At 42.8% G+C, this 12,462-nt stretch overlaps 1 protein-coding gene across 1 annotated transcript; it reads right to left on the bottom strand.

The window, feature by feature from the left end:
- Positions 1-6: 6 nt before the first annotated feature.
- Positions 7-7,353, bottom strand: LOC112113735 (stromelysin-1-like; the record flags this gene model as incomplete). Its single annotated transcript, XM_026646999.1, has 8 exons — positions 7,225-7,353; positions 5,706-5,950; positions 5,445-5,593; positions 4,298-4,423; positions 3,660-3,821; positions 3,316-3,472; positions 1,494-1,627; positions 7-17 (listed from the first exon to the last, which is right to left on the bottom strand). Coding segments are annotated over exons 1-8 (1,083 nt in total), but the record flags the coding sequence as incomplete, so codon positions are not given.
- Between the last annotated feature and the right edge of the window lie 5,109 nt (positions 7,354-12,462).

Genomic DNA, 12,462 nt, shown 5'->3' with positions numbered 1-12,462 from the left:
AACCCAGAATTCATTTCCTATCAAGAAAAGTTGTTGAAAACATTTTGTGAGGAACTTCTGTTGAGAATTATATTCCTGTGGCTACAGTAAACAATGGACCATCGCCTTCTGTTGTATTTTAAACACACCTGGCAAAATCCATCCCTCATGTAACTCTTCTGAATGCTAAGGATGAATTTGGGCTACTATTTTTAATTTAGACAAATAGTGCCATTTCACATTTCCTTGGATAGAGCTTGATTTGTTAGGGAAATTTAGCTTCGTTAACATTGTCAAGGCTGCTTCCCCACTTTGAACTTTAGGGTACAAATGTGGGGGCCTGCATGAAAACTTCTAAGCTTAACTACCAGCTTAGATCTGGTCCGCTGCCACCATTCCCAAAGCTAATTCCCTTCCGTGGGTAGCCTTGAGAGACTCTTCACCAATTCCCTGGTGAATACAGATCCAAACCCCTTGGATCTTAAAACAAGGAGAAATTAACCATCCCCCCTCCTTCCTCCCACCAACTCCTGGTGGATCAAGATCCAAACCCCTTGGATCTAAAATCAAGGAAAAATCAATCAGGTTCTTAAAAAGAAGGCTTTTAATTAAAGAAAAAGGTAAAAATCATCTCTGTAAAATCAGGATGGAAAATAACTTTACAGAGTAATCAAACTTGAAGAGCTCAGAGGACCCCCCTCTAGCCTTAGGTTCAAAGTACAGCAAACAGAGATAAACACTCTAGCAAAAGGTACATTTACAAGTTGAGAAAACAAAGATAAACTAACACGCCTTGCCCGGCTGTTTACTTACAAGTTTGAAATATGAGAGACTTGTTCAGAAAGATTTGGAGAGCCTGGATTGATGTCTGGTCCCTCTTAGTCCCAAGAGCGAACAACCCCCAAAACAAAGAGCACAAACAAAAGCCATCCCCCCACCAAGATTTGAAAGTATCTTGTCCCCTTATTGGTCCTTTGGGTCAGGTGTCAGCCAGGTTACCTGAGTTTCTTAACCCTTTACAGGTAAAAGGATTTTGGAGTCTCTGGCCAGGAGGGATTTTATAGTACTGTACACAGGAGAGCTGTTACCCTTCCCTTTATAGTTATGACAAACATTAATCAAATAAGTGACAGGCATTTTGATGCCAAGTGTGGTTTTTGTTAGCAATTTAATTGCAAAACAATACCAGTAAATTGGATTAGATCAGAGTTCATGTAATCCCATTAAAAGAGTACAAGGTTCAATTTCCTTAACTACACCTCTACCCCGATATAACGCAACCCGATATAACATGAATTCAGATATAACGCGGTAAAGCAGCGGTCCGGGGGGGCAGGACTGCACGCTCCGGCGGATCAAAGCAAGTTCGATATAACACGGTTTCACCTAAAACACGGTAAGATTTTTTTAACTCCCGAGGACAGCATTATATCGAGGTAGAGGTGTATTTTCAAAGCAGGTAAATTCCATTTGTGTCACATGTAAGAAGAACATGGAGAAATTCAGATGCTTACCTTTAAAAAGAAATGTCTCATCTCTGTCCGTAATTTCATAGGCAGCATCCAAGCCAGATGGCAGAGGTGACCAGAATGAAGATATTAAATTAAAGTCAACTTCTCTGCTTGTAGGGTGTTTGCGCCAGAAGTACCTGATCCAAATACAGTACAACTTGCTTATTAAATCATATCTTTATACATAACAATATGTGAGATTCTAACCATGGCAATAAGAGTTTACAACTTCTACAGCCCAGAGAGTATTGTATATTGGCACACATACAAATTCCATTGCTCCCAAATCATGTCTTCTATGCATTTACTTAGATTTTTGACTTTTGAATCACTTAGGGCTAAAACCTGCCTTTACCACTGAGGTTAGAGAGGGTTCCCTGGCATGGAACAAATGCAGTTCTGCTACACGAAAAGGAAATGGGACTCAGTTCTGCAGCACACCACTGAGAAAGGGAGGTGGTAGAGTTGGGTGAGACCAGAGGATTCCCCAAGATCTACTCCACATACTCGTGCTAGGCTCTGGGCTGAGGATTTTCCCCTGAGAGAGTTTATCGCTGGATAAATCTCTGGATTTCAGGGAAAGCAGATTTCACAATACTTATTTGCCTGCTCTCCTGCCATTAGTATATTTTGAATGTCAGAATACAATATTATAAACTCCTTTAGACTGTGAAGTCTTTAGGCGGAAGCAATCTACACCTTTCTGCAGCACTGAACAAATGATAAAATATAATGATGGTAATTGGTTTCATTATCCGAAATCATCGTTGCAAAGGATGTGCATGTAGACTTGGTATTTGGGATGGCAAATTTTCAAAGTTTAGAAGGCTGCAGTTAAAGATGGGTAAATGGCTAACTTCAGTGTCCCAAGTAATGGGTTCAGAGTCCAAAACTGAGTTCTCCTGAATTCTGAATGTTGGGACCTATTCTAATTTATCCCTGTCTTTTAAGGCACCCTTTCTAATTCTCTCTCTGTCTTCTCTGCATCCCATCCCTCTTCCTCTCCCTCCCTTTTCTTAAGGGAACCAGATTTGTCTCTTTACCCACCAATACTTACCTCTATCCTTTTACTACCATACCATATCCCAGGTCTCACTAAGACCTCCTTTTATCCCACTTTCCTCTTTTTGGGTCCTCAGAACCCACAATCTATTCTCTTTAAGCCCTTGAGAGCACCCGAGTATTAGTGATTTTCCGTGGAGGAATGCTTCAGCTTGGCACACTTACTGCTCATCTCTGGTCAGTTGTTTTAATCAATGAATTGTCCTGGGAATACTGCAGAACCCAAGTACCCAAGTAAAACTTGCCAGTGTTAGATGTCATGATAGAGTCCAGCATATAGAGGTCACAATGAAGAAGTCAGAATTTGTCAACAGTTACCACAATCTTATCTAAATTTGACAAGTTTTCTCCTATGATTAGACTGGGAAATAAGTCTGGCAAGTGTGTGTTGCTGTTATTATTATTATTATTAGGGTTTATCATTTGCATTGTGGTAGTACCAAGGACCCCAGCTATGTATCCTGTTGTGCTAGGTACTGCATAAATAACCAGAACAGAAAGATGGCCCCTGACCCAAAGAGCTTACAGTCTAAGGAAATATCCCTTAATGATCACTTCTGTGCAGGTAAGTAGGAGGTCTGTTGGCACTTGGGAAGAAAGATTGGTGATATTTATCTGAACCTTTTTTGAACATAATAAAAGGTATTGGTTTGACTAACATGCTGGACAAAATTTGGAATGTTTCTTATTTTTCCAAACTATTGTGCCATCAAAGGAAGATTTAAGCAAAAGATATGATGTTGCTTTAAGACAGTCAGCTTACTTGTCTTTAAAGAACATTATTTCTCCACGGAAAGTGGTGACAGCATCGAAAGTCAGATTAGGGCCACAAGTGTTTGGTGGTAGCGGTTCTGTTGGCTCCAGGGGTTCTATGGAGACAGTAGATTCTGTTGGATCTTCAGGGGGGTTAGATGAAGGTCCTAGGGAAAACAGTTTAGAGAAGAAATTAAAACTAGGATTTGATATTATAAAATTCAGATAACTTCAGTGGATCTGTCATTTTTATTCAAGCTATAGTTAATATAACCATTCAACATGGATTTCATTAAAAGTTATTTGAACTTGTTAGAGGCCATAAACATTGAGCGATTAATAATGTTTGATTACCATAGAGGTATTGAATGCCATTAATATCATCCTGATGAAGACGGAAAGTCTTGGAATCAAAGTGTCTATAAACTGGGTACATCAGTGAATCAGGGTGTCTAGAATGGAAGAGTCCCAGTGAATGGCCAAACTCATGCGCAGCCACGAAAAACAAGTTGGAACCTAAAAACAGCAAACAAAATGTATAAAAGAAAGGTAAGTCTTTTCATGTTCTTGCCCATCAATGTGAAATACAAGCCACCCAATTGCACTCAATACAACAGAGGTTTTTAGTGCTTATAGTAAACTCAGATGTAGTTGAAATAAAACTAAGTACAATGAAAATACATTGAAGCGCATCAAAAGTGCAAAGGTGCAGTGCTTGTAGGCCTGATCCAGCACCCAACAACTCCAGCAGAGATCAATGTGGGTGCAGGAGTCCAGATGTTGTGATGCCTTTGGAAAACTGGGGCCTGAGGAAGCTAATTATGTGGGATGGGTTTTCAAAAGTGCTAAAATCCTGTTGGTTTTTCAACACTTCTGAAAATCAGCCACTCACTTAGGTATCTAACTATGGATTTAGGAGTCAAAATTTAGGTGCCTCGTTTTGAAAATCCTACCGAGCCCAGGTATGAAATATTAAGAGTTGGTTTACATACCCTGTGAGCCTTTGGTCCAGTCTTCATCCTCATCAAAGTGAGCATCTCCACCAATACCATTGCCAGGTGCATAGGCATGAGCAACCGTCCCACCAGGACCATCAAAGGGATTGAAATCGTTGTGAACTAAGAATGGAATAAGGTGCAATAGAACTCTTTGTGCGTTTGCAACACTCCAAATTCCTCTGACATGCAATTTGGACAACCCCATTATTTGTCAATTTTTACTGAAAAGCGGAAAGTTTTGACTTTCTAGTAGATCTGCAGACACTAAACAATTGGAAGTGAAACAAAAATCTGTCAAAATGGAAGAGATCATGAAGCAGTCCTTACTGGGAATTGAGTAAGGATTGGAGATGGGCATGAATGCAGGTACAATGGCTTGGTGGGAGGAGAAATGCAAAGGAAAGGAAGGTAAATAAAAATAATGACGAGCTGTTGTACAACTTGTATTTATATAGTCGAACCACAAGACAAGCATGTGAGAAACCAAAATAATCATATGACCTTTTATTGTTCCCTCCACCATCCTCCACTACTTTCTGTTCTCTTTACTCACTGCATCATGTCTAATTATGATCCTGCTACCTTCTATGCACATAGAAGAGAGCTTTGGTGGGAGAAATCTCCCTGAGGATCCACCCACATCATCCCAGTTGGGGGTGGAGTTTGCCCTCCTCCACCACGGAAAAGCCTCCGAGGGGGAGCCAGCCCCAAGCACAGAGCTCTGTGGCCCTTATTTAGCAAAGCACTTTAACCTGTGCTTACCTTTAAGCATGTCAGTAGTCCCAATGACATACATGGAACTACAGTCATGAGTAAAGCTATGAGTAAGACCCACAAGCCCTGATTCTGTGCAGATGTCTGCCCAGGCTGAACATTATACACTATGCACAATCCCGTTGAACTACACACAGTGTGTAAAGTTATGTACAGCTATAAATCTTTGCAATATCAGGGCCTTAGATTGTAAACACTTTCGGGCGGGGACTGTGTTTTTGTGTGTGATTGTATAATGCCTAGCACAATGGGATCCCCATCCTAATACAAATGATAATAATGAATAATAATTTCAGGAAAAATAATTCACAGACCTCTGGCTGGTAATATTTACAATGATTATATACAGATAGATAGATATATTTACCTCTGGCTGCAAAGGAGATCAATATATCTGCATCACCTCTGTCAACCCGGGTAAATGTCAATGGGATCACATTGCTCCAGACTGTAAAAGCTTTCTTGATGGCTGCATCTACATCAACTTGGGCCATATCTGGTGTGTAGTTCAAAATCCTTTCAAATATAATATAGAGAAACAGCTGAGTTCTTTACAATATTGATCATCTACTTGGAGCAACTTGTTTCCCTTTAATTCAAGAAAACCCCTCTACTACTGCATAGTTACCTGTATGTTAGAGTTCTTTTCCCCCATTTTGGTTGTCCTGCAAAGGTGGAGAAATCAGCAACATCAGGGACTCCACACCGGGGTTTCTGCATCACCTCCAGAGTGTTAGAATCCAATTTCCCAGTCACCTCCAATCCAATGAATTCTTGCATTTCTTTGATTTTGTTGACTATGGGACTATCGCTTTTCCATCTAAAAACAGGCTTCCCATCTGTCTTAAAGCTGTAGTAATTTTCCAGGTACTTCTGATGAAACAGATATATATTAAGACACTAGGTTCTTTTTTAGATCTTGCAAAATAATATTAAATATTCTGACATGAGATCTACCCTGGGTTTCTGCTGCTTGTTCCCTCTGTGTTTCAGGAACTCACCTTGTTTAGAAACTTTGTAAAACTGAAATTAGTTCCCATTTTCCATTTATATTAATACCTTGACATTATCTTGTTGTGTGATAATGTGGCTACAAGAGTTCTGCATGAATGTTTTGCAATTGTACAATAGGATCAATGCTCAGAACACATTCAGAATAAACATTTGCCCTGTAAATGGAACATTTTGTGACAAAACACCTTAGATTTACTATCTATTCCAGCACTCCATGCAGTATCTAAAGACAGACAATGACAGATGTTTGAAGAACATGATTGAAAGCATGATTTGCCAATAGCATTACATTTTATCATGTGTAATGATGCAGACAAAATGAAGATCCCGATCCTACAGCCACTTATGCATGAGAATATCTTTACTCCTCTGAGAAGCCCCAAGTGAGCCAAGAAGATTACTTATGAGAGAGGTAGCCGTGTTAGTCTGGATCTGTAAAAAGCAACAGAGGGTCCTGTGGCACTTTTAAGACTAACAGATGTATTAGAGCATAAGCTTTCGTGGGTGAATGCCCACTTCATCAGACGCATGTTGTGGGCATTCACCCACGAAAGCTTATGCTCCAATACATCTGTTAGTCTTAAAGGTGCTACAGGACCCACTGTTGCTGAAGAAGATTACTTGTGTGTCAAGTTATTCACATGTTTAAATGTTTGCAATATCAGACCCTAAACGGGTGTACTGTAATTTTAAATTGTTTCCCGCAAAATAATGTAAAACAAAATAATAATAAGATGCTTCCTGGCAAATGTCTACGGTTCATGATGTCAGCGCTGAATTATTCTTCAGAAATATTGCCTCACTTTGAGCATTGCACATCCATTAAAACAGCACCCAAGGCAAGCACTTTCCAAGCTTTTGAAACCAAGAGCCCCCTTCAGGAAAATGAAACAAGTCCTATCCACCCTTCCACCCCACCATTTTAGAAGGGCAGCCTTGGGGAACCTTTCACGGCCAGTGTGTCACACCCCTCTAGGAGGGCATACTTCTATTCTTTGGGAAATGCTGAACCAGACTATTCACCCCATCAGCATGTATAGGGTCAGATCCTCAGCTGGTGTAAATCAGCATAGCTCCATTAACTTCAATTAACTCCAGCTCAGGATCTGGTCCTGTGTGTCTGCAATCATTACCTGAACAAGCTTCGTCTCTTCTTCCGCTTTCCTTTTCGGATCTATAGGAAAAGCACAAGATGCGGCCCATAGTAGCAGCAGAAACGGAAGGTTCTTCATTCTTTTGCTTCTATGTCTTGTCTTTATGAAGATCTCAATCTCCGCCCGCTACATTCAAGTCTCTCACATATCCCTGTTTATATAATACTTGTGTGCTTCATAAAGTCAGGTGTAGTCTGACTCACAGTTTAGAACAGCCTCCAATTACCAACAGAAGATATGCAAACACTGGTTTAGGCATGAAAAGCTTGACAGATTTTCATCCCATCCCACTCCGCCCCTTTGCAAATTTTGCAATCGGGCAATATGATTAATGCTCAGGAAATAGCTTGATATTCCTTTCCTTTATAAACTCACTGTTTCTTCAGGTAAGAAAAATGTTATTTTAGCTACTTAAAAAATCCAGCCTTGAGCCTCAGAACATTTATGAATGTCCTTAATTTTAAGCATCTGAACAGTCCCATTAACTTGAAACCTCTCAGGTGCTCAAAGGTAAGCACAGATATAAGTCTTTGCAGAATTGTGGCCTCTAATAAGAAACAAAATGAAACCTTGGCAGGTTCCAGTTTTTTTGTAGACAACTGAAACAAGTGTCTTCTACAGTCACATGTATTTTGGGAGAAATCTCATTGTTAATGTAGTGCCATAATCTGCTCACTTTGCCCATTGGAATAGTCCTTGTGATGTAAGACACTGAAAAAGCAGTGCTGATTATTTGCATCACGTCCAGGTTATCTTTAATAAGGTTCTTAGCTCTATTGGAACCACCCATGTCTCTCTCTGCCCATTGCTCCTTCCTGTACTACCAAGCAACAATCCCACGCAGCAATTACAACTTGAATCTCAGGCCTGGTTAAGGTAAACTGAATGCAGGAATTGGGGATGGGGTAAAGGACTGTTGCACCACCACCTTAATTTTGGAGACAGCGAAGGAACAGAACAATAAAAGCTAGAACAGTCCTTAGGAGCTGCTCTATCTTACACCGTGCTGAACATGGTACGGAATAGCAGGAGTGCGCTGTGCTCTGACTATATCTCCTCCTTCAACATGTCCCCCCATAATCTACCACCACAACCCTGGTGCTCCCTTACACTGGGGGCTGTTAGCAGGGCGATATGGCAATGTCCTGCTGGCTCTATCCTAACAGAATCTCCCTTATGCCAGGGGTGATTCCCAAATGGCCAGTTCGGCCTGCTTTGTGGCCCTGGTATACCAGCAAAGCCAGAGTACTGAGCCACCACAGAGCCCCGAATCCGGGCCTAGCTCTTATGCTTTGGATAATATGTTCCCCGCTATTGTCAGGAAGCTTTCTCTCTGCTTCATATGGTGCATGCACCAATCAGCATCAGCATCCTGGATATTGGGCATGAGGCCTTAGAAAGTCCCCTAAAATTCATAAGCTCAAATTCTTCACTAATGGTTTAACACCACCGTCTCCACCTCAGGGTGGAGAATTATCTTTTGTTTCATTCTCCACCACAAAGGGCACAGGCTGCCACAGGAAGTAGGCAGAGGGGCCTCCATCCAAAACATAGTGAGAGATGGCAATAGAGGAGATTTCTGAAAGGAGAGGTACATACATTACAGAGACATTTGCTGAATTATTTCCCTCTGGGACACATCAGTGGAAACCAGCAGAAAACAGCGCCAGGAGATAGACATTATGATGAAGTCTCGAGTATCTGCTTTCTCCCTCTGGATGGTTGGTTGGTCTTGTTGAAACAGGACACAGGACAGAGATTCAGGAGGAAGCAGATACTTGGTCATGGGGCCTAAATTTTCCACACTCATCATTGTTTGCATTAGAGTGCCCATCCACAGAGGCACTGGGAAGGTTTTAGTGAGGTTGTTGTGGTACTTCAATTGGCAGGACTCAGCAATATTGTCAAATGTGCCCTGTTGCTAACTTTTGCCCTCTTATTCTGTTCCCTCTTTTCCCCCCATTTCTTGGTGCTGTCCATCACCCACTAAAATCATTCACTTTTCTTAGTATATCATCCCATATAGAAACTTTCATAGCCACAGAGATGTTTTTTGAGGCCTTGCCCATGAAGCGATCGAACCTAGAAGTGACCTCCATAATGAGAATTTCTTGTTCTTCCACAGAGATTTGACTTGCTGATTGCTACACTCTCCTGTCTCAAAGCCTCTTTCTCAGGAATGTCTCATACCATTGTCTGGCCCTTGCTATGCCAGGGTCGATACCCCCACCAGCAGCATTCCCTTGGCCAGAGCCCCTAGTAACAGCACCAGAAGAAGACTTCATCCTCCCATGGGCACAATGCTGAGTAGAAGTCTCAAAATTTGGCCCTTTTCAACTGTGTCCATGCATGCAAGTTGCCAATCAGCATATGTAAATGCTACTTTAAATTGTACAAATACCAACCTGAAAGGCAGAAGATAAGAGTGGGGGTCCCCACATGGCTTGCCTGTGAGGTAATGAGTACGGTTTGTTCTGAAAATGCTTCACACACCCAGCCCTGTTCTGGCCACAGTGTACTCTGGCAACAGTGTGGGAGCCACAGGCTAAAGTACAAGAGTGAGGACCCACACACGAGGAACTTTTGAGCTGTAAAACTGCAGCTCTGGCTGTGCCCCTGATGAGTGGCGTCTAACAGAGAGATGTTTACATCTCCCGCCTGTCTGCGTAGTTTACTGCCAAGCCCTGAGGCTAGTATGTGTAAATATGGAGCCATATGTATGTATTATGTTGCTGAGAATGCCAGCTGCAGAGGGAGAGGCATGTACCCCTCTTCTGACAGCTGCATAATGACTGCTCAGATGAATGAGATAGTCTTTGTTTAATGGCAGGGCTTGCTGTCTTGCTTGTGCCTTTTGTGTGGCTCCTGGTGGATCTCCCTTCCTTTCCAGCCTAGAGTGTGTGTTCTTCCCAGAAGCCTAATCTGCCATAATTTCCTCTACGACATTAAGGATACTGGATCCACTAACATCCCTTCATGCAGGAATCACTTCCAGGTCAGACTTGATTCATTTGAAAATCTCCATGTATGTGTGTCTATCTAGAGAAGGGACTAAACCCTGCCAGGCCGGGCAATGATGGAGCTGAATTTCCAAATCCTCTGAAAATTCGTCTCCTATTCAGGCCACGCGAGAGCATTCTTTTCTCCAGCAGGTATGTCCACATGGCACCTCCTCTGAAAATTGCCTGCGAGGAGCATTATAACTTTTGTTTCTCTTTCCTATGAAGCAACTCAGACTGGCCACTGCTGCATACTGGACTAGACTGAACAATGATCTTATTGTTTATGGAAAATATCGACTGTGTATATGCATTTGTTACAGTAATAAGCAATGAGATACATTCATAGAATCATAGAATCGTAGAAGATTAAGGTTGGAAGAGACCTCAGGATGTCATCTAGTCCAATCTCCTGCTCAAAGCAGGACCAACCCCAACTAAATCATCCCAGCCAAGGCTTTGTCAAGCAGGGCCTTAAAAACCTCTAAGGATGGAGATTCCACCACCTCCCTAGGTAACCCATTCCAGTGCTTCACCACCCTCCTAGTGAAATAGTGTTTCCTAATTTCCAACCTAGACCTGCAACTTGAGACAATTGCTTCTTGTTCTGCCATCTGCCACCACTGAGAACAGCCGAGCTCCATCCTCTTTGGAACCCCCTTCAGGTAGCTGAAGGCTGCTATCAAATCCCCCCTCACTCTTCTCTTCTGAAGACTAAACAAGCCCAATTCCCTCAGCCTCTCCTCATAAATCATGTGCCCCAGCCCCCTGATCATTTTCGTTGCCCTCCGCTGGACTTTCTCCAATTTCTCCACATCCCTTCTGTAGTGAGGGGGCCAAAACTGGATGCAGTACTCCAGGTGTGGCCTCACCAGTGCCAAATAGAGGGGAATAATCACTTCCCTCAATCTGCTGGCAATGCTCCTATTAATGCAGCCCAATATGCCATTGACCTTCTTGGCAATAAGGGCACACTGCTGATTCATATCCAGCTTCTTGTCCACTGTAATTCCCTGGTCCTTTTCTGCAAACTGCTACTTAGCCAGTCGGTCCCCAGCCTGTAGCGGTGCATGGGATTCTTCCTTCCTAAATGCAGGACTCTGCACTTGTCCTTGTTGAACTTCATCAGATTTCTTTTAGCCCAATCCTCCAATTTGTCTAGGTCACTCTGGACCCTATCCCTACCCTCCAGCATATCTACCTCTCCCCCCAGCTTATTGTCATCTGAGAACTTGCTGAGGGTTCAAGTAATCCCATCATCCAGATCATTGATAAAGATGTTGAACAAAACCGGCCCAAGGACCAACCCCTGGGGCACTCCGCTTAATACCGGCTGCCAACTAGACATCGAACTGTTGATCACTACACGTTGAGCCCGACAATCTAGCCAGCTTTCTATCCACCTTATAGTCCATTCATCCAATCCATATTTTTGTAACTTGCTGGCAAGAATACTGTGGGAGATCATTTCAAAAACTTTGCTAAAGTCAAGATATATCACATCCACCACTTTCCCCATCCACAGAGCCAGTTATCTCATCATAGAAGGCAATCAGGTTGGTCAGGCATGACTTGCCCTTGGTGAATCCATGTTGACTGTTCCTGATCACCTTCCTCTCCTCCAAGTGCTTCAAAATGGATTCCTTGAGGACCTGCTCCATGATTTTGCTGGGGACTGAAGTGAGGCTGACTGTTCTGCAGCTCCCCCACATACCCTGAGGCACCCCCCCCCGCGGCAGCTCCCCACACCCCTGGCCCGGGGAGCCGTGCGGCAGCTCCCCACCCCAGCTGCCCTCTGCTATGCCCCCTCCCCTACCAATTCTTCCCTTTTTTTTTTAGCAGCAGGTCAAGAGGAGCATGGTCCCTGGTCGGTTCCTCCAGTAGTTGCCCAGGAAGTTGTCCCCAACACTGTCCAAAAACTTCCTGGATTGTCTGTGCATTGCTGTATTGCTCTCCCAGCAGATGTCAGGGTGATTGAAGTCCCCCATTAGTACCAGGGCCTGTGATCTGGAAACTTCAGTTAGTTGTCCGAAGAAAGCCTCATCTACATCATCCTTCTGATTGGGTGGTCTATAGCACACGCCCCCCACACATTCTCACAGTGCGTGTTTATTCAGGGCCTGATACTACTCTGAATGCAGTCATTAGGTTTGCACATGACTTTTGTCATCAGTGAGAGCAGGGTTGGATGCACACTACATAGACAAGATTTTCAAAT

This window comes from Terrapene carolina, unplaced genomic scaffold (genome assembly GCF_002925995.2).
Source record: "Terrapene carolina triunguis isolate 2854851 unplaced genomic scaffold, T_m_triunguis-2.0 Scaffold50590, whole genome shotgun sequence".
In the NCBI taxonomy this organism is placed as follows: Eukaryota; Metazoa; Chordata; order Testudines; family Emydidae; genus Terrapene; species Terrapene triunguis.
The sequence above is the reverse complement of the archived record's forward strand: the minus strand, read 5'-3'. Positions and strand labels throughout refer to the sequence as shown.